Here is a 19,984-nt window from a genome sequence, read left to right on the forward strand (position 1 = left end):
TTCGCGGTTGCAGCCTGGTTTCAGGCCTATTGAAAGCAGTGGGAGGGGCGGCCATTTTGGCTAAGGCAGCCTGGCCCCTGGCTCATTGAGATCAATGGGCAGTGAAATGCGGGGGAGGGGGGAGTAGCCAGGGTCTCCCCCCCCCACAAACCCCAGAGGGGGACCCCCAAACTGCCCTGCTATCAGTGCCCCATCACATGCCCAGGCTGCTAATTGCATGCATTTTACATAAAATTGCATGCAAGCCAAGGAGGGTTGGAGATGGGGGGGCGTGGTTATGAGTGAGTTGGGCGTGTGACCCCGGGGGCGGGGGAGGGGGGGAATAGACTCTGGAGGGGGGATCCCTGGGCAGGGGGGCTGTGAGCGGGGGGGGGGGGAAATAGACTGTGGGGGGGAATCCCTGGGTGGGTGGGGGGGCTGTGAGCCGGGGGGGAGGAATAGACTGTGGGGGGGATCCCTGAGTGGGTGGGTGGGGAATAGACTGTAGGGAGGGATCCCTGGGGGGGGGGCGCTGTGAGCGGTGGGGGGGGGGATAGACTGTAGAGGGGTTCCGGGGGGGTGGTGACGTGTCCCTGATGACATCATTCCCCCACCCTGAACGGCCTTTCCCAGGATTCCCCTGCCCAGGCAGGCCCCCCCCCCACCCAAGGGTGCGGGGCGGGGCCGGCCGGGGCCCGGTGACCTTGCGGGAGGGGCGGCCAGACGGACCCATCGCCATGCGGGGAGCGAGAGCGGCCCCCGGGCTCTGCCTGCGGCTTCTGCGCCAGCCCCCCCGCGGGTGAGGGGGGAGGAGAGAGACCGGGTATTGGGGGGCATTGTAAGGGTGGGGGAGGGAAAGGCGCTGTGGGGGGGGTAGAGAGCTGGGTGTGGGGTGGGCAGGGGAGATGCAGGGGGGGCAGGAGGAGGAGGTGGGTGGGGAAGCGGAATTGGGGGGCGTTGGAGAGAGTGGAGTGGAGGGGGAGGGGAGAGGAGGAGGTGACTTGGATTAGCAGGGGGGTGACTCTATAGGGCAGGTCAGAAATGGAGGAGATGGGGGGGGGGAAGGGGTTGCTTCTTCCTCTGTCCCCATAGGGCATCACCGCTGACTTGTTCCTCTCTCTTCCTAGCTCTGGGGGGGCCCTGGCCCCGTCGTACCCCGGCCCCCTGATCCCCTGTCTGTACAGCACCCATGCTGCCGAGGTAAGGACGTGGGGGTCTCAGCAGGGGGGGCTCTCCCCACAGTCACTATCAATCCCTCCTGTCCTGCCCTGAAATCCCGGTGAGGCTGTTAACCAGCCGCCCCACCCCAGAGGTGGCCGCATCTCGCGCCAGGCGAGGGGTCCCCGGGTCACCGGCCGCCCGCCCCAGAGGTGGGCGCATATTGGCGCCAGGCGAGGGGTCCCCGGGTCACCAGCCGCCCCGCCCCAGAGGTGGGCGCATTTCTATTTAATCCCTGGGTTTGCCTGGGTTCTGGTCTGTGCCAGTGAATCTGGGTGAAAGGTTTTGTTGCACTGGGATGAGTCACGGGGCACAAGTATTTAGAGGAAAGGTGACGGCTGCGGGCGGGGGGGGCACGGACCAAGTGAGGCGTAACAGCTGGCCTGGTCCCCGGAGAACAATACAGAGAAGGGTACGGAAGGTATCCCAGCTGTGGGGCCCCCCCAGCCCTGCCGGTGCCCCTCACACCCGACCGCGGGCCCGGGCCCCGGCCCCCCCCAGCCCTGCCGGTGGCCCCTCACTCCACCCGCGGGCCGGCGCCCTGAGCGCCCCCCCCAGCCCTCCGGTGCCCCTCACTCGACCGCGCGGAAGGGCCGCGCCACCCCAGCCCTGCCGGTGCCCATCACTCCCGACCGCGGGCCGCGGCCTGGCCCCCCCCCCAGCCTGCCGGTGCCCCTCATCCCGACCCGCGGGCCCGGGCCCCTGCGCCCCCCCCCCCAAGCCCTGCGGTGCCCCTCACTCCCGACCCGCGGGCCCGGGCCCCTGCGCCCCCCCCCCCAAGCCCTGCGTGCCCCTCACTCCCGACCCGCGGGCCCGGGCCCCTGCGCCCCCCCCCCAGCCCTGCCGGTGCCCCTCACACCCGACCCGCGGGCCCGGGCCCCTGCGCCCCCCCCCCCAGCCTGCCGGTGCCCCTCACTCGACCCGCGGGCGGGCCCCTGCGCCCCCCCCCCAGCCCTGCCGGTGCCCCTCACTCCGACCCGCGGGCCGGGCCCCTGCGCCCCCCCCCAGCCCTGCCGGTGCCCCCACTCCCGACCCGCGGGCCCGGGCCCCTGCGCCCCCCCCCCAGCCCTGCCGGTGCCCCTCACTCCGACCCGCGGGCCGGGCCCCTGCGGCCCCCCCCAGCCCTGCCGGTGCCCCTCACTCCCGACCCGCGGGCCGGGCCCCGCGCCCCCCCCCCAGCCCTGCCGGTGCCCCTCACTCCCGACCGCGGGCCGGGCCCCTGCGCCCCCCCCCCCAGCCCTGCCGGTGCCCCTCACTCCGACCCGCGGGCCCGGGCCCCTGCGCCCCCCCCCCAGCCCTGCCGGTGCCCCTCACTCCAGACCCGCGGGCCCGGGCCCTGCGCCCCCCCCCCAGCCCTGCCGGTGCCCCTCACTCCCGACCCGCGGGCCCGGGCCCCTGCGCCCCCCCCCCCAGCCCTGCTGGTGCCCCTCACTCCCGACCCGCGGGCCCGGGCCCTGCGCCCCCCCCCAGCCCTGCCGGTGCCCCTCACTCCCGACCCGCGGGCCCGGGCCCCTGCGCCGCCCCCCCCCAGCCCTGCCGGTGCCCCTCACTCCCGACCCGCGGGCCCGGGCCCCTGCGCCCCCCCCCAGCCTGCCGATGCCCCTCACTCCCGACCCGCGGGCCCGGGCCCCTGCGCCCCCCCCCCCCAGCCCTGCCGGTGCCCTCACTCCCGACCCGCGGGCCCGGGCCCCTGCGCCCCCCCCCCCAGCCCTGCCGGTGCCCCTCACTCCCGACCCGCGGGCCCGGGCCCCTGCGTTCCCCTCCAGCCCTGCCGGTGCCCCTCACTCCCGACCCGCGGGCCCGGGCCCCTGCCCCCCGCCCCAGCCCAGCCGGTGCCCCTCACTCCCGACCCGCGGGCCCGGGCCCCTGCCCCCCCCCCAGCCCAGCCGGTGCCCTCACTCCCGACCCGCGGGCCCGGGCCCTGCCCCCCCCCCAGCCCAGCCGGTGCCCCTCACTCCCGACCCGCGGGCCCGGGCCCCTGCGCCCCCCCCCAGCCCAGCCGGTGCCCCTCACTCCCGACCCGCGGGCCCGGGCCCCTGCGCCCCCCCCCCCAGCCCAGCCGGTGCCCCTCACTCCCGACCCGCGGGCCCGGGCCCCTGCGCCCCCCCCCAGCCCAGCCGGTGCCCCTCACTCCCGACCCGCGGGCCCGGGCCCCTGCGCCCCCCCCAGCCCAGCCGGTGCCCCCTCACTCCGACCCCGGGGCCCGGGCCCCTGCGCCCCCCCCCCAGCCCAGCCGGTGCCCCTCACTCCCGACCCGCGGGGCCCCGGGCCCCTGCGCCCCCCCCCAGCCCAGCCGGTGCCCTCACTCCCGCCCCGCGGGCCCGGGCCCCTGCCCCCCCCCAGCCCAGCCGGTGCCCCGCACTCCCGACCCGCGGGCCCGGGCCCCTGACCCCCCCAGCCCAGCCGGTGCCCCTCACTCCCGACCCACGGGCCCGGGCCCCCCCCCAAGCCCTGCCGGTGCACCTCACTCCCGACCCGCGGCCCCTCACTGATGCTCGCTGTCTCCCCTACAGGCTGTGCTGGATAAGGCTGGAGCAGGGACGGCTTCCCAGACCGTCTCCAAGACCAAGTCCGTCCTGGAGGTACGTCTGTCACATCGCATACCCCGTTATTAACCTTCAGGATTCTGGGGGGGAAAGAGAGGGCGGGGGTTGTGGATCTGCTCTCTCCTTTGACCTCATTCCCCACCCCCATTCGAGGGGGATCGTGTGTGGGGGAGGGAGGGTCGGTTCCCAATTTCCCCCTTCCTCCTCCAGGTTAGAGGGGGAATTGCCGGGGTCTGATGTGGGGGCAGCAGGGGGGCCTCTCTGGTTGGAGAGCAATTGGCAGGGCTTGCTGGTGCATGGGAGGGTTGGCCCCCCACTTTTCCCCTGGTTCAAGGGTTATTTGGGGGGTCCCAAAGGGGAGGAACAAGACCCTGATTGCCCTCGCCCTCACTCTGTCCCCCCACCCCTACCCCAGGAGTCAAAGTCTTTCGCTGTGGGGATGTTCCAGGGTCGGATGAGCATGGAGCAGGTGTTCCCCTACCCCTCAGGTAAAGGGGAGCTGAGGGGGAGTCCTGGGTGGGGGGGCTTGCTGCCCCCATACTGGGGCTGGGAGGAGGCGGGGCTGCAGGGGGCTGCCCCATTGGTTTGGGGGGTGACTCCAAGGGGGGGAGGAGAGGGAAGTTGGGGGCAGGGAGCTGGAAACCCCTCCAACTCCATTGATCCCCCCCATCACTCACTGCCTGACTCCCCACCCTGCTCCCTCCTTCAGTGCTGACTGAGGAGCAGGCCCTGTTCCTGAAGGAGCTCGTTGGACCCGTTAGCCGTTTCTTCCAGGTGAAGGGGGGATGAGTTTGGGGGGTGGCTGGGGTTGAGTTTGTTGGGGCTGAAATGGAAGGCCTGGAATATGGGGAAGGGGTTGAGTTGGGGGCTGGGCCAGGGGAGACATGGGGAGGGGCTGGTGTTGTGTATGGGGGGACTGGGGTTGAGTTTTGGGGGGCTGGGGGAAGCATGAGTGAGGAGAAGGGGCTGAGTTTGCAGGGGGCTGGGCTGGAAGGCTGGCAGAAAAGCGGTGGTATGGAGCAGGGCTGAGTTTGGGGGGCAATGTGTGTGGGGGTGCAGGTGGATGGGTGGGCAACGGCCTGGATGGGGCTCCCTTCCTCAGACATCCCCTCTCCCCTCCTCTCCAGGAGGTGAACAACCCGGTGGCGAACGACTCGCTGGAGCGGGTGGAGGACCGGACCATGCAGGGATTGAAGGAGCTGGGGGCCTTTGGGCTGCAGATCCCCCCCGAGCTGGGGGGGTTGGGGCTGAACAACACCCAGGTGAGACGCCCCCTCCCATTCCCCGCCCCCCCCGACCCAGCTGGCACCCTCTAGAGGGGAAGGGCCCCGCCTCCCCCAAGGGGTGGTTGGACAGCCCTGTGCTCACCCCTCTCCCCACAGTATGCCCGGCTGGTGGAGATCGTGGGGCTGCATGACTTGGGTGTGGGGATCACGCTGGGGGCCCATCAGTCCATCGGTTTCAAGGGGTTGCTGCTCTACGGGACGCCCCAGCAGAAGGAGAAATACCTGCCACAGCTGGCCACAGGTGAGGGGTCCTGAGGGGAGTCTAAGGGGGAGTGATAGGGGTGTGTGGGGGGGAAGACGGGTGTGGGGGCTGGGGAGGGTGCGTGAGGATAGCAGGGGGTACAGAAGGATTGGCGAGGCAGGGAGGAGGGGTGGCAAGGGAGGATTGGCAAGGCAGGGAGGAGGGGTGGCAATAGCAGGGGATATGGGAGGATTGGCAGCAATAGCAGGAGGATTGGCGAGGCAGGGAGGAGGGGTGGCGATAGCGGGGGGTACGGGAGGATTGGCGAGGCAGGGAGGAGGATTTGGGGAGCATGGGAACGTGGGGCCTAATAAAAGGGGGAGTGGCCTAATGGGTGGGAAGGGCTCCATAAGGGCATCGCCTCCCCAGTGTATAACCTCACCCCCCACCTCACCTCCCCAGGAGAGACCATCGCTGCCTTCTGTCTGACAGAGCCATCCAGTGGCTCGGACGCCGCCTCCATCCGCACCACGGCCCGGCGCAGCCCCTGCGGCTCCTACTACACTCTGGATGGGGGCAAGATCTGGATCAGGTGTGCCCCAGCCCTAGGGGGTGCTGTGGGGCGCGGGGCTGGGGACTCAGCGGGAGCACTCTCCCCTGGCAGTCAGTACCAGCCTTGGTGAGGCGCTCTCCCCTGGCTGGCAGGGTTGGCCTCCCCCCTCCCCAGGCATACCCCACATTCCTGACTCCCCACATCTCAGCCCCCCACAGTAATGGGGGGGCTGGCCGACCTCTTCACTGTCTTTGCCAAGACCCCCATGAAGGACGAGGCAACGGGTGAGGTGAAGGAGAAGATCACTGCCTTTATCGTGGAGCGAGCCTTTGGGGGGTCACCCAGTGAGTATTCCCCAAACTCAGTCCAGCGGGGAGGAGCAGCTCAGGTGGCAGGAGCAGCAGGCACAGCTAGGGAGCATCTGTGGAATGGTGGTATTTGTTGGGGGCATATTTTGGGGGGCAGGCCCATGGGTTTTGGAGTTTCTGGACATAGCATGGCTTTTGTGGTGGGGTGTATTTCAGAGGTGGCATATATGGCAGGGAGGCGTTCTTAGGTGTATATTTGGGGGTGTTTGCACTGGGGTGTATTTCAGGGGTGAGGTATATTTGGGTGGTGTTCTGGGGTGTACATTTTAGGGGGTATTGGGGGGCTGTATTTTAGGGCATAGGTTCAGGAGGCATTGGGCCATATTTGAGGACATAGGTTTCAAGGGGCGTTGACGGTGTCTGTATTGGGGGAGTTGGCAGGTGTCTTTATTTCGGGATGTACATTCGCGGGGCTGTATTTTCGGGCATTGACGCCCCCCTCCCCACACTCGTCCCCCATTGCAGTGGCCCCCCCGAGAAGAAGATGGGGATCAAGGCGTCGAACACGGCTGAGGTGCACTTTGAAGGCGTGCAGGTGCCGGCAGAGAATGTCCTGGGGCCGCTGGGCTCCGGGTTCAAGGTGGCCATGAACATCCTCAACAACGGGCGGTTCGGCATGGCTGCCGCACTGGCTGGGACCATGCGGGGCGTCATCGGCAAGGCCGTGAGTGTCCCTCCCCCCCCCCCCCCCCGCCCCCAGTCTTCCCACAGTGACCTCCCCACACTCGTCCTCACGGCAACCCCCACCTACCCTGGTAACCCCCAGTCTCCCTACAGTGACCCCCATCTCCCCACAATGACCCACTCCCAATCCCCCAGGGTGACCCCTCTGCCTTGTGGGAATGTGTGCGTGTGCGCGCGCACACACAGTGATCCTGCTGCCTTGTGGGAAATCTGCCCCCCTCCCCACCACCCCATTACATTTTGGGAATTTTGCATCCCTAATGGTTGGGTTATCTCTTCTCCCCCCCCCCCCCACAGGTGGAGCATGCAGCCAATCGCACCCAGTTTGGGGACAAAATCCACAATTTTGGAGCCATCCAGGAGAAGTTGGCGCATATGGCTATGCTGCAGTATGTCACTGAGGTGAGACTGCCCTGCCCCAGAGATGGCTGCATCTCAGCACCGGGCGAGGGGTCCCCATGTCGCCAGCCGCCTCGCCCCAGAGGTGGCCGCATCTCAGCTGCACGCGCGCGCTCTCTCTCTCTCTCCCTCCCTCCCTGCAGTCCATGGCGTACATGATCAGCGCTAACATGGATCAAGGAGCAGCCGATTTCCAGACGGAGGCAGCCATCAGCAAAATCTTTGGCTCGGTGAGGCTCTGTGGGGTGGAGAAAGGGGGTGGGGTGCTGGGGTGGGGGGCGCGGGTTCCCGGGGACCCCATCTTCCCCCCCGTCAGGGGGCACCATGGGACGCTTACATGACCGTGGGGCTGTGGGTTGGTTTCCCTAGGAAGCCGCCTGGACGGTGACGGACGAGTGTATCCAGATTATGGGGGGCACAGGGTTCATGAAGGTGAGTGGAGAGACCTGCCCCCTTGGTGCCAGGTTATCCCCTCTAGCCTCCCTAACCCCCGCCCCCATGGTGCTGGGATCCCCTCAACCCCCACCCTCTCTCGGTGCCAGGATTCTCTCCCCCCCCTTGGCGCCAGGATTCCCCCCCAACCCCTGCACCCCTGGTGCCGGGTTATCCCCTCTAGCCTCCCCAACCCCCGCCCCCATGGAGCTGGGATCCCTCCCAACCCCCACCCTCTCTCGGTGCCGGGATCTGCTCTTCGTTCTGGGATCCCCCCCACCAACCCCTGCCCCCCTAGTGCCGGGTTATCCCCTCTAACCTGTCCAACCCCTGCCTGACTTCTCCCCACCCCCCTCATGCCGGGATCCCCCCCAGCCCCCACATCCTCTCGGTGCCAGGATCACCCCCCCCCGGCTAATATGCCCCCCACCCCCAGGACGCAGGCGTGGAGCGGGTGATGCGGGATCTCCGGATCTTCCGGATTTTCGAGGGAACCAACGACATCCTGCGGCTCTTCGTGGCCCTGAACGGCTTCCAGGTGGGGTGGGGGGGCTGGGGGGGCAAGTTGAGGATATCAAAGGGGGGGTTGTGGGGGGCAGGGGATTTTGGGGGTGGGGGAGCTCATAGGTGGGGCTGTGTGGGGGAGGGGATATGGGGGCTGGGGTGTGTGGTGGGGGGGTGGGGATCTTGGTGGGGGAGGTGGTGGCTGTGCCGTTGGGGCGGGGGGAAAGAACCGGAGATCATCCGTGGGGGGGTGTCTTGTGGAGAGGGGGTGGACAGGAGACTTTGGGCTAGGGGGTTGCTGTGGGGGAAGGAGAACCTGGAATGAGGGGGGCTGGTTCCTCTCTGGGGGGGTGTCCATGCCCCCCCCGCAGGTCACTGATGCCACCTCCCACCCCGCAGAACGCCGGGAACCAGCTGCGGGGGTTGCAGCGAGCCCTGAAAAGCCCTGTGAGGAACATGGGGCTGCTGGCCCGGGAGGCCACCCGTCGTCTGCGCAGGTACCAGGTGGGGGGCTCTCTGGGTGGAGTCAATCTTGTGGGGGTGGGGGGGGGGTCTATGGGGGTTTCACTCTCCTCTGGGGCAGTCCTTGGGATGGGAGGTTTTGGTCCTTGGAGGGGGGGCAGGGAGGGCTGCTCTCTTGTGTGTGGGGGGGGTCCCTCACGTGCCATCTATCTCCCCCCTCACCCCCCAGGAAAGCCGGGTGGGGATCCGGGCTTACCCTGAGGAACGTGGTGCACCCCGACCTGGACCCCAGCGCCGAGCAGGTGAGTCTGGGGAGTTGGGTGTGGGGAGGGGCTGGGGAGGGGGAAGACCCTGCCTCAAACCCCTTCCCCCTTGCACTGAACCCCCCCCCGCCTTCCAACTCACACTGACCCCATTAGGCCCCCTATTATGGGGTGGTGGGTGGATCTCAGGGGCGGGCGATATTTGCGGGTGTAGGTCTGCCTCCCCGCTAACCCTGCTCCCCCCACCCCGTTCCTGCCCCCCCTAGCTGGTGCACGGGGTCGATCTCTTTGGGGCCACGGTGGAGGAGCTGCTGCTCAAATATGGCAAGAAAATTGTGGGTGAGTTTATTTGGGGGATCCTAGGTGGGGGAGGGGGCAATATACGGCTGGCTGGGGGAGGAGATCCCGGCTCGCTGCCTCTCCCCCCTCCCCCATCTGTGGGCTGCAACGTGTGTGAGATGGTTGGGGGAGTGTGGGAAGCTGGGGGGCCCCCAGGGCAGTGAAGGGTTGGGGAGCGAGAAGGTTTGGGGGCCCCCTGTGTAGGGGGTGGGAAAAGTTGGGGACCCCCAGGGCAGTGAGGGGCTGGGAGAAGGAAGGTTTGGGAGGGTCCCCCAGGGCAATGAGCTGGGTGGGAAGGTTTGGGGGGGGATCGGTGCACCTGGGGAAGAGGGTCCCCCCAGGGCAGTAAGCGTTTGGGGGAATGGGGAGGTTTGGGGGGCCCCCATGGCTAGGAGATGGGAAAGGTTGGGGATCCCCCAGGGCAATGAGGGGAGTGGGAAGGTTTTGGGGGCCCCCAGGGCAGGGAGGGGTTGGGGGTCAGGAAGGTTTGGGGGGGTTCCCAGGGCAGTGAGGGGTTGGGGGATCCCCATGGCTGGGAGGTGGGAAAGGGTGGGGGCCCCCCAGGCCAGTGAGGGTTTGGGGGGTCCCCATGGCTGGGAGGTGGGCAAAGCTCGGGATCCCCAAGGGGAGTGGGAAGGTTTGGGGGGCCCCCAAGGGCAATGAGGGGTTGGGGGACCCCCATGGCTGGGAGGTGGGAAAGGCTGGGGACCCCCAGGGCAGTGAGGGTTTGGGGGGTGGGAAGGTTTGGGGGTCAGGAAGGATTGGGGGGCCCCCCAGGGCAGGGAAGGTTCAGGGGGTGGGGATCAGTGCACCGGGGGAAGAGCGCAGAAGAGGGGTAGTTTTGGGGGAGCAGGGGCTGGCTCTGCACTGACCGCCCCCATCGCCCCCCAGATGAGCAGTTTGTGCTGAAGCAGGTCGCAGACGGGGCGATCGACCTCTACGCCATGGTGGTGCTGCTGTCCCGGTGATTCCCGGAGCGGGGGGCACGGGATGGGGGGGAGGAGGCACGGGGGGGCAGGGTGGAGGGAGCTGGGGAGGGAGCGGGTTTGTGGGGGGGAGGGGTATAGGGGGGCAGTGTGAGGGGCGGTGGGGGGGCTGGTCTGGGATGTCCCCCCCCTCTGCTAAGAGGGGCTGTGGGGGGAGGGGTTCACCCCTTGGGCTTGGGGGCCTCTGGGGGAGCAGGTTGGGGCCCTTTCTGTGTGTTTCTAAGGGGGTTCTTGGCCACATTTTTTGGGGAGCCCCCGTTCTAATGGCTCATTTTCCACCCCCCCACCCCACAGGGCGTCACGCTCCCTGGCCCAGGCCCACCCCACCGCCCAGCATGAAAAGCTGCTCTGTGAGACCTGGTGTGACGAGGTGAGTGGGGGGGGGGCGGTCCCGGAGCCCCCTCTGGTCTGCTGGATCCAGCCCTCCCGGTTCTCCCTCCGGCAGCCTGCCTGTCCGTCCGTCCGTCTCCCCTTCTTCCATCTGTCTTTCCTCCATCCCTCCACACCTCCGTCCTCCATCCATCCAGTCATCCCCCCTTCTACCATGCCTCCTTCTTCCATCCCTCCACACCTCCGTCCCCCTTCGTTCCTCCGTCTCTCTATTCACACCTCCGTCCCCCTTCGTTCCTCCGTCTCTCTATTCACACCTCCGTCCCCCTTCTTCCATCCCTCCACACCTGCGTCCCTCCATTCCTCCGTCCCGTTCTTCCCTCCCTTCCTCCATCCACACCTCCGTCCCCCCTTCTTTCATGCCTCCGTCCCATACACCCCTCTGTCATCCCTTTCTTTATCCCTCCCCATCCCTCCACCATCTCTCTTTCCATGCATCTCTCTTTCCCCCTCCCTCCTGCTGGGTGCTGCTGGGGGGATGGGTAGGATTTGGGGGGCGCGGGGGTGTCTCCTTGCCAGTCTCTCACCCCTCCCCTCCTCTCTCTTCCTGTCTCACTCCAGGCCTACAAGCGCCTCACGGCCACCCTGATCCCGCTGAGCACGGACAGCGCCCGGCACACCTTCCGGCAGCTGCGGGGCATCTCCCGGGCCGTGGTTGAGAACGGGGGTGTGGTCTCCCCCAACCCCTTGGGCTTCTGAACCCCAACACATAGCTCCGCCTGGGACACAGTGACCCCAAACTGGTCCCTCCCTGAAGCGTCTGGGAAAAGGGGGGCAAATAGTGGGGTGCTGTACCCCTTTCCCTTCCCCCAGTACGCCCAGCCTAAAATGCTACCTCTGGGACGTAGCTCTTCTGCTGTGGAAATGCCTTAACATGCCCTGTTGGAGGAGGGGGGAATGTCTGTTTCAAGGCTCCCCTGAGGAGTGGGGAAATGTGTGTTTCGAGGCCGCTCTGGAGGAAGCGGAGGGAGCTGCCTTGTAGGAGGAGAGAAATGTCTACCCTGGAGGAGGGGGGAACTGCCCAGGGAGGTGGAATGTGTGTTTCGAGGCTCCCCCAAGGAGGGGGTAAATGTCTGTTTTGAGGCAGCCCCATGGAGGGAAATGTGAGTTACAAGGTTCCCCTCTCCCCTGCCCCAGGGATAGATCTGAGCTTTAACCAGCCATTGCTGCTTTATATTCCCCCAGTGACCAGTCGGTTTTGGGCTGGGGAAGGTGCCAGGCTGGGGGGCAGGGTTGCCCACACATCTCGCACTTGTGGGAGAAAAGCGGGCACCCCGACACTGATGCCCTCCAAGCAGAGGTGCCCCCAGAAATGGGGCCACCCTGATCCCATCCAGTATCAGCCCTACAGGGGAGCCTGACCCAGCTGCTGTTTCCTTGTTAAAAATAAATAGAATATTTTGGATGACTGGATGTGTTACAACCAGGAATTCCCTGTCCTGCGGCTGGGGGTGCGTGGGTGGGACGGATTTGGGGGGGAGCTGGGGTTCAGACTCTTGGGTGGAGTTGTGGGGTCAGGATCAGAATGAGCCTTTTGGGGTTTTGGGGGGTTGGGGGGGCTGGGAGCCAGCACTCCTGGGTTCTCACCCTGGCTCTGGCAGGGGAGTGGAGGCTGGTGGTTAGAGCAGGGAGGGCTGGGAGATGAGACTCCTGGAGTCTCCCCCTGGCTCTGGGAGGGGAGTGGGGGCTAGTGGTTAGAGCAGTGTGTCCCGATCCCCCTTAATTATACCACCTGGGGATGTGCCCCACTGATTCCAGTGGGGAGCTGCTTATTTCCAGGGAGCCGGCTGGGAGAAAAGGAATTGCTGCTTGCGTACTGCATGATGCAGCCATGTGGTGGGAGTTCTGCTGGTTAACAACACCTTCTGGAGGAGTCTGTGGAGGGCCAGGGGGCTGGGAAGGGAATGAAATCACCGTGTGGCAGAAATGGACCATGCGGGGCTCAATATCCAGGCCCTTCCCTGCCATCCTGGATCAGACTATGAGCCCATCTAGCCCCATAGCCTGTCACTGCCCTATCTCCGCTATTTCTGCCCCATCCCCACCCCTCATTATTTGGTCCTGGCTCTAATTAATTGGATTGAAAGTCAATCCAAGGTTCTCATGATCTATGTAAGCATCCGAAGTGGTTGCCTCACCAACTATCATGTGGCAGGGAGTCCCGCGGGTTAACAACCCTTCTCATAATTCTCCATGCCACTGTCTTGGGCTTGGACATCATCATCACAGTGGGGAATCCGCAACAGATATAGAAATGGTATCCCTGGCTATAGCAATCCCATGGCTGCTTCAGTGTCGTATAGCAAGGAGTTCCACTGGTTATCAGCTCAACTTCATGGCATAAAGCGAGGCGATTTACCCTGGTATCGGTGAGCCTGATGCCATGAGATGGCCTCCAGTTGAGGTGTGTGCTGTTTAAAGCATCGGTGGCGATGCTGGAGAGGGTACAGAGAGGAGGCGGAGGGCTGGGTAAAAATGCCTTCCGGCTCGTGAGCTGTTTGGCATCTGGAAACGCAGCGACCTGTGGGGTCCCGTGTCTACAGCCCTTGGCGGGGAGAAAACCGCGGGGGTCAACCTGCTCTTGAGTCTCGCAGAGCCAGGCCGGACGTCCGGAAGGAGGGACCGATTTGTAACCGCGAGGGGCGATTGGCCATCGGAATGGAACCACCTGTCGGCGGAGCTGGTTCAAACCCTTTCACGAATTTTCCAGCCCAAATCACGCCGTTTGGGCAAAACTGCACCTTTTCACAGCAAGATTGGTGATTTGCGGTTTGTTTCTTTTACGTTACGTTCAGGAGGAAGCCTGTTTAATGTGATGTTGATAATTACATAGCCGTAGTGGTGTAAAAAGAAATCTTTGCCTCGTGCATTTTGTATATATATTTTAATATAAAGATTAATGTAATCTGTATATTTTCATATGTACATGAAACTAATACATCTTAACAGATAATACATATTAGTATATTTAATACAATGTATATAATTTGATATATGTAAAGACTATACATTTATAATTAAGATAATCGGTTGTACATTGCATTTAATATTATAGATATTTAATAGATGTAAGGATAATACATGTTTATAATTAAGATGATTGTATATTATATCAGTATTTAATGTAAGTAAAGACAATACAGCTTTATAATTAATATAATGGTTGCGTATTTAATGTATATATTTAATATAAAGATAATACATCTTTATAGTTTAATGGTGTGTTATCTTCAATATTATAGATATCTAATACATGGAAAGCTAATACATATTTTTAATAAAATAGTTGGATGTTGTATTTACGATTATAGATACAGAATATATGTAAAAATACATATTTCTATACATTTAATTTAACAAATATCTGTATAATTCAATATTCTACAGTTATAAAAGGAATGGATATAATTAATTAAGATGAAATATACATCTTTATAATATAATTAAATTTAATATATCTAACATGCATAAAGATGATACATCTTGTATAGTATATTCCGTATAACAGATCTTTACATATTTAATGTATATAATTAACAGTATATAAAGATAAATCTATAATGGTTGTATATTCTATTTAATAGTTTATATGTAAAGAAAATACATCTTGCCGTTTATAGTTAACATAAAGATAAATATATGTATATTTAATATGTCCTCCTTTGTACATTTAATATTTTAAAATTAAATATATAGAATATTAACATTTATTCTAAAATTGTATAATCTTATATATAGATTACACATCTTTATATGTATTTAATATAACAGACAATACATAGAAGATCAGGCTTGGAAGGGATCTCAGGAGATCATTTAGTCCAACCCCTGGCTCAAAGCAGGATCATTCCCCAGTTTTTGCCCCACATCCCTAAATGGCCCCCTCAAGGATTGAACTCTCAACCCTGGGTTTAGCACATTGTATATTTAATATTATGTAGCTATTTTTAATATATAGAACATCTTTCCCTGTTATATTTAATATAAAAACTAATATATACAAAGATGATTTTTATGTATATATGTAATATATTAATATAATCAACAAAGTGAATGAACGCAAATTATTATAAATATTTTTAGGGTCCTGAATGAAAATTTTTCACAACTTATATTGTGTGCTGGTCAGATAATCACGTGGCATGGAGTTCCAAAGGTGAACCGAGCTTTAAATTCATTGTCTTTCCATTGCTTTGCTCTTTTCTTGCAGCAGGCAAAGAAAAAGAACCCACGGTCTATTATTTTGACATAATCTCTGGCTTCAAAAAAATCACATCTCGTGATTTTGGGTGCGCCTGCCTCTGGGTCTTTGGGTTTGGCAAAGTCCGTGCAAGTGGCAGTTTCACTTTTCTTGTTTCAAGTCAGTTTCTGGTATATTATGGGCAGTGAATGCCTGGGACCTTGCCCTGGTTTGATGTTTCCAAAAAGTTTGAGCCCAAGCTGGGGGGAAAAACAAAAAACGCCCCTGGAATCGCACTTCAAGTTGCCCACATCCCCCCACCCTCCCCCTGTTCCAGGACAAACTCCCACCCCCTCTGTTGCAACCCCTCTCCCATGCCAGGGTCCCCCACTTTCCTCTCTGTTCCCCCCAGGTAGGACCTCACTGCCTGCCCTTGCTCCCCCAACCCCCAGTTTCCCCCCCATGGTTGTCTTGCAGCCCACCCCCACGCCAGAACTACGCTACCCACAATTCTGCCGGGCTCCCAATCTTTTAAGCCGGCAGCTGTTGGGAAGGCAGATTATGGGATTAGCGCATGTGTCTCCCCCCAATGCGTGCCCCCCCCATGCTAGGCACCACGATGCCAAGGAAACAGAGAGGTAGGGACTCCGCTCAGACCCCTCAACCCAGCGCCTCCGGGATACCTCTCTGCCCCGCTCTGAGCTATCCCCAACTCCCCCACACCTGCCCCAGCATGAGAGCTGGGGGCCCCCTGGGTAGGAGCCATGTGTGGGGGTGAGGGGGTTCTCCATGGGCGTGAGGGGCTGGGCAATGCGCACACGTGGTGTTGTGTCACCCAGGGCAAAGTTTGGGGTGGCCTATGGGGGAAGAGGTGGGTTTGTGTGTTGTGTAGGAGCTGGGTTGTCAGGGAGAGTGTGTATGAGTTGGGGCAGGGAGGGGGGCTGTAGCGGACAGAGGCGGGTGTGGGGTTGTGGGGTAGGGTGGGAGAGAGGTGGGTGTGAAGGTGTGCGACTTTGTGTGTTGTGTAGTGTGGGGTTGGATGGGAGAGAGGCGGGTGTGGTGTTGTGGGGTAGGATGGGAGAGAGGCGGGTGTGGAAGTGTGCAACTTTGTGTGTTGTGTGGGGTTGGATGGGGAAGAGGCAGGTGTGGGAGTTTGTGTGTTGTGTAATGTGGGGTTGGATAAGAGAGTGTGGGGGTGTGGAGGTGCCGAAGTTTGTGTGGTGTTGTGTAGTGTTGTGGGGTTGGATGGGAGAGGCATGTGTGGTGGTGTGGGATTGGATGGGCAAGAGGTGGGTGTGGAGATGCCGGGCTTTGTGGGAGTTTGTGTAGTGTGGGCTTGGATGGGAGAGAGGCAGGTGTGAATGTGTGGTGGTGTCGTGTTGTGGGGTAGAATGAGAGAGAGGCAGGTGTGGAGGTGTACGACTTCATGTATTGTGTAGAGTGGGGTTAGATAAGAGAGTGGCGGGGTGCGGAAGTTTGTGTGGTGTTGTGTTGTGGGGTTGGATGGGAGAGGCGTGTGGGGTTGTGTGGTGGTGTGGGATTGGATGGGGGAGAGGTGGGTGTGGAGATGCCGGGTGTTGTGGGTTTGGGCAAGGGGGCGTGTGTTGTGTTGTGTTGCATGGAGCGTGGCATGTCTCAAGGCAGGAGCGTTTGCATGCTGTGTGCAGTTGTGGGGTTGCATGGAAGAGTGGCAAGCGTTGAGGTGTGAGGGTTTGGGCAACACTGTAGTGGTGTGTGAGTTGTGTTGTTTGGGTACAATGGGGTGTGGGGGGGAGTTGGGCTGTATCCTCTGGAGAAGGGGGTATATGAGTTGAGGGGAATGTGTGAGAGATCTAGGTGTGCGTGCGTGCATGCGTGCGCGTGCGCACGAGAGAGAGAGAATTGGGGTGTCTGGTTTGGAGAGCGGGTGTAGATGAGGTGTGTCTGTGGGTCTGTGGAGGGTTGTGCCTGTAGCAACTGGGATGGTCAGGTTTTGATCATTTGCCTGTTGCGTTGAAGTTGTGGGGTGGTAGCGGAGAGGTGTGCATTGAGGTGTTGCGGGGGCTCAGAGTGGGAACTGCTTTGTTTGAATGCAAGGGGGTTGGGGTGGGGGGGTGAGAGCCGGGGGTCCAATTTTGGGAGTGGGGGGTGATACAAGTTGGGGTGTATGTGTGTTGCGATTTCAGGCTTCGAGTGTACTGAAGGATAAGTCAGGTGGGTGTTGTGTGTGTAACAGGGTTTGTGGCTGTGGGCGGGTGTACTGGGGGTAGCAGTGACGTGTGTGTGTAGAACAGGGTTATGGATGTGGGCGGGTGTACTGAGGATAGCGGGTGTGTGTGGAACAGGGTTTGTGGGTGTAGGCAGCTATACTGGGGTAGCGGTTGTGTGTGTGAACAGCATTTGTGGCTGTGGGCGAGTGTACTGGGGGTAGCGGGGGTGTGTGTGTGTAACAGGGTTTGTGGGTGTGAGCGGGTGTACTCGGGGTAGTGGTTGTGTGTGTGGAACAGAGTTTGTGGGTGTGGGCGGGTGTACTCGGGGTAGTGGTTGTGTGTGTGGACAGAGTTTGTGGGTGTATTGGGGGTAGCAGGGTGTGTGTGTGGAGCAGGGTTTGTGGGTGTGGGCGGACGTACTGGGGGTAGCGGTTGTGTGTGTGTGGAACAGGTTTTGTGGGTGTGGGCGGGTGTAGTGGGGGTAGCAGTTGTGTGTGGAACAGAGTTTGTGGGTGTGGGCGGGTGTACTGGGGTCAGCGGAGAAGTGTGTGTGTGTGTGTGTGTGTGTGGAGCAGGGTTTGTGGGTGTGGGCAGGTGTCCTGGGGATAGCGGGGACGTGTGTGTGGAGCAGGGTTTGTGGGTGTGGCGGGTGTCCTGGGGGTAGCGGTGACGTGTGTGTGTGTGTGTGTGTGTGTGTGTGTGTGTGTGTGTGTGGAGCAGGGTTCGTGGGTGTGGGCGGGTGTCCTGAGGGTAGCGGTGACGTGTGTGTGTGTGTGTGTGTGTGTGTGTGTGTGTGGAGCAGGGTTTGTGGGTGTGGGCGGGTGTCCTGGGGGTAATGGTGGTGTGTGTGTGTGTGTGTGTGTGTGTGTGTGTGTGTGTGTGTGTGTGGAGCAGGGTTTGTGGGTGTGGGTGGGTGTCCTGGGGGTAGCGGTGACGTGTGTGTGTGTGTGTGTGGAGCAGGGTTTGTGGGTGTGGGCGGGTGTCCTGGGGGTAATGGTGATGTGTGTGTGTGTAGCAGGGTTTGTGGGTGTGGGCGGGTGTCCTGGGGGTAGCGGTGACGTGTGTGGAGCAGGGTTTGTGGGTGTGGGCGGGTGTCCTGGGGGGTAATGGTGATTGTGGAGCAGGGTTTGTGGGTGTGGGTGGGTGTCCTGGGGGTAGCGGTGACGTGTGTGTGTGTGTGGAGCAGGGTTTGTAGGTGTGGGCGGGTGTCCTGGGGGTAATGGTGATGTGTGTGTGTGTGTGTGTGTGTGTGTGTGTGTGTGTGTGGAGCAGGGTTTGTGGGTGTGGGTGGGTGTCCTGGGGGTAGCGGTGACGTATGTGTGTGTGGAGCAGGGTGTGTGGGCGGGTGTCCTGGGGGTAGCGGTGACGTGTGTGTGTGTGGAGCAGGGTTTGTGGGTGTGGGCGGGTGTCCTGGGGGTAGCGGTGACGTGTGTGTGTGTGTGGAGCAGGGTTCGTGGGTCTGGGCGGGTGTCCTCGGGGTAGTGGTGACGTGTGTGTGTGTGTGTGGAGCAGGGTTTGTGGGTGTGGGCGGGTGTCCTGGGGGTAGCGGTGACGTGTGTGGAGCAGGGTTTGTGGGTGTGGGCGGGTGTCCTGGGGGTAGTGGTGATGTGTGTGTGTGTGTGGAGCAGGGTTCGTGGGTGTGGGCGGGTGTCCTGAGGGTAGCGGTGACGTGTGTGTGTGTGGAGCAGGGTTTGTGGGTGTGGGCGGGTGTCCTGGGGGTAATGGTGATGTGTGTGTGTGTGTGTGTGTGTGTGTGTGGAGCAGGGTTTGTGGGTGTGGGTGGGTGTCCTGGGGGTAGCGGTGACGTGTGTGTGTGTGGAGCAGGGTTTGTGGGTGTGGGCGGGGTGTCCTGGGGGTAATGGTGACGTGTGTGTGTGTGTGTGTGTGTGTGTGTGTGTGGGTGTGGAGCAGGGTTTGTGGGTGTGGGTGGGTGTCCTGGGGGTAGCGGTGACGTGTGTGTGTGTGTGTGTGTGTGGAGCAGGGTTTGTGGGTGTGGGTGGGTGTCCTGGGGGTAGCGGTGACGTGTGTGTGTGTGTGTGTGTGGAGCAGGGTTTGTGGGTGTGGGCGGGTGTCCTGGGGGTAATGGTGATGTGTGTGTGTGTGGAGCAGGGTTTGTGGGTGTGGGCGGGTGTCCTGGGGGTAGCGGTGACGTATGTGTGTGTGGAGCAGGGTTTGTGGGTGTGGGTGGGTGCCCTAGGGTAGTGGTAGCTGCTTGCATGCCCCCTGCCCTCCCTGCCTCGCCTGACCCCCATCTGCCCCACCAGAGGCTCAGGCTGCCCTGCACCCGACGCCGGACCAGAGCTTCCGGCAGAAGGCCCAGACCCTGCTCAGCATCTTCCACAGCCGGCTCTTCCAGGCCCTGCTGGGTAGGTGTGGGGCTGGGGGCGGGGCTTAGGGATGGGGTATTACTTGGGGGGACCGCATGGGGCGGGGTCTAGGGATGGGGGCGGGACTGACTGAGCAGGGGGTGGGGCTCCCTGATTGTGTGGGGGTGGGGGAGGGTTCGTGGGCTGTAAAGGGGAGTCTGGGGGAGGGGCTGAAACAGCAAGGGCGGGGCTTGGGGAGGGGGGCGGGGCGTAAATGGGGGGGCGGTGCTTGACGTGAACCCGAACCGGCTCGCCTGGTTTAGCCCTGTGAGAGGGGGCGGAGTGACCCCCCCCCGCCATGCCTGGGCAGCAGAGGGGGCAGGCGCAGGCCCGGGCCCCAGGGCTATAATTAGGGTGTAAATCTCCGTTAATTAGCTCTGACCTGGCTGGGGGCAGGGGAGGAGGTCGAAGACCAGCCTCTAAGGAGCTTTCAGACAAAGTGGCTCGGCTCAGCGGGCCTGGCCACGGCTTAGCCAACCGGCCCCCGCGGCCAGATCGGCACCGCGGGCCCCTCCAGCCCCGTGTCGCTCCTCCAGGCCTGGCCTCCGCCCGCCGGGGGCGCTGTGGCGTGGTGGGGGGCAGAAGGGGTGGAAAAACTCCCCACCCCGGGGCAGTAAAGTCCTGGCGTCTTCCCTCCCCAGACATCCAGGAGGTCTACG

The 19,984-nt window shown here is 61.8% G+C and overlaps 2 protein-coding genes across 2 annotated transcripts in view; both read left to right on the top strand.

Annotated features, from left to right (window-relative positions):
• Window positions 1-33, top strand: part of LOC122457698 (very long-chain specific acyl-CoA dehydrogenase, mitochondrial-like) — a 7,492-nt gene extending 7,459 nt beyond the window's left edge. The window contains exon 13 of the mRNA XM_043503612.1: window positions 14-33. Coding sequence (XP_043359547.1) covers window positions 14-33 — 20 coding nt within the window. The remainder of the gene's footprint in view (window positions 1-13) is intronic.
• A 646-nt stretch (window positions 34-679) lies between these two features.
• Window positions 680-11,998, top strand: LOC119849363 (very long-chain specific acyl-CoA dehydrogenase, mitochondrial). The gene is made up of 21 exons (XM_043503731.1): window positions 680-778; window positions 1,107-1,179; window positions 3,711-3,779; window positions 4,159-4,231; window positions 4,453-4,517; window positions 4,871-5,005; window positions 5,126-5,270; window positions 5,673-5,804; window positions 5,982-6,111; window positions 6,597-6,795; window positions 7,113-7,217; window positions 7,358-7,444; window positions 7,584-7,646; window positions 8,083-8,184; window positions 8,550-8,647; window positions 8,842-8,914; window positions 9,142-9,214; window positions 10,106-10,178; window positions 10,495-10,570; window positions 11,152-11,774; window positions 11,810-11,998. The coding sequence occupies exons 1-20, from the start codon at window positions 717-719 to the stop codon at window positions 11,287-11,289; spliced, it is 1,971 nt and encodes a 656-aa protein (XP_043359666.1). The 5' UTR covers window positions 680-716; the 3' UTR covers window positions 11,290-11,774; window positions 11,810-11,998.
• The last annotated feature ends 7,986 nt before the right edge of the window (window positions 11,999-19,984 follow it).

Source organism: Dermochelys coriacea, chromosome 28, assembly GCF_009764565.3.
Source record: "Dermochelys coriacea isolate rDerCor1 chromosome 28, rDerCor1.pri.v4, whole genome shotgun sequence".
Taxonomy (NCBI): domain Eukaryota; kingdom Metazoa; phylum Chordata; order Testudines; family Dermochelyidae; genus Dermochelys; species Dermochelys coriacea.

Excerpts from the sequence above, each read along its gene's own strand:
- LOC119849363 (XM_043503731.1), top strand. The coding sequence starts at position 717 with ATGCGGGGAGCGAGAGCGGCCCCCGGGCTCTGCCTGCGGCTTCTGCGC. Across the intron at positions 7,218-7,357 it reads TGCTGCAGTATGTCACTGAG|TCCATGGCGTACATGATCAG; the intron begins GTGAGACTGCCC and ends CCCTCCCTGCAG. Across the intron at positions 8,185-8,549 it reads TGGCCCTGAACGGCTTCCAG|AACGCCGGGAACCAGCTGCG; the intron begins GTGGGGTGGGGG and ends CCCACCCCGCAG.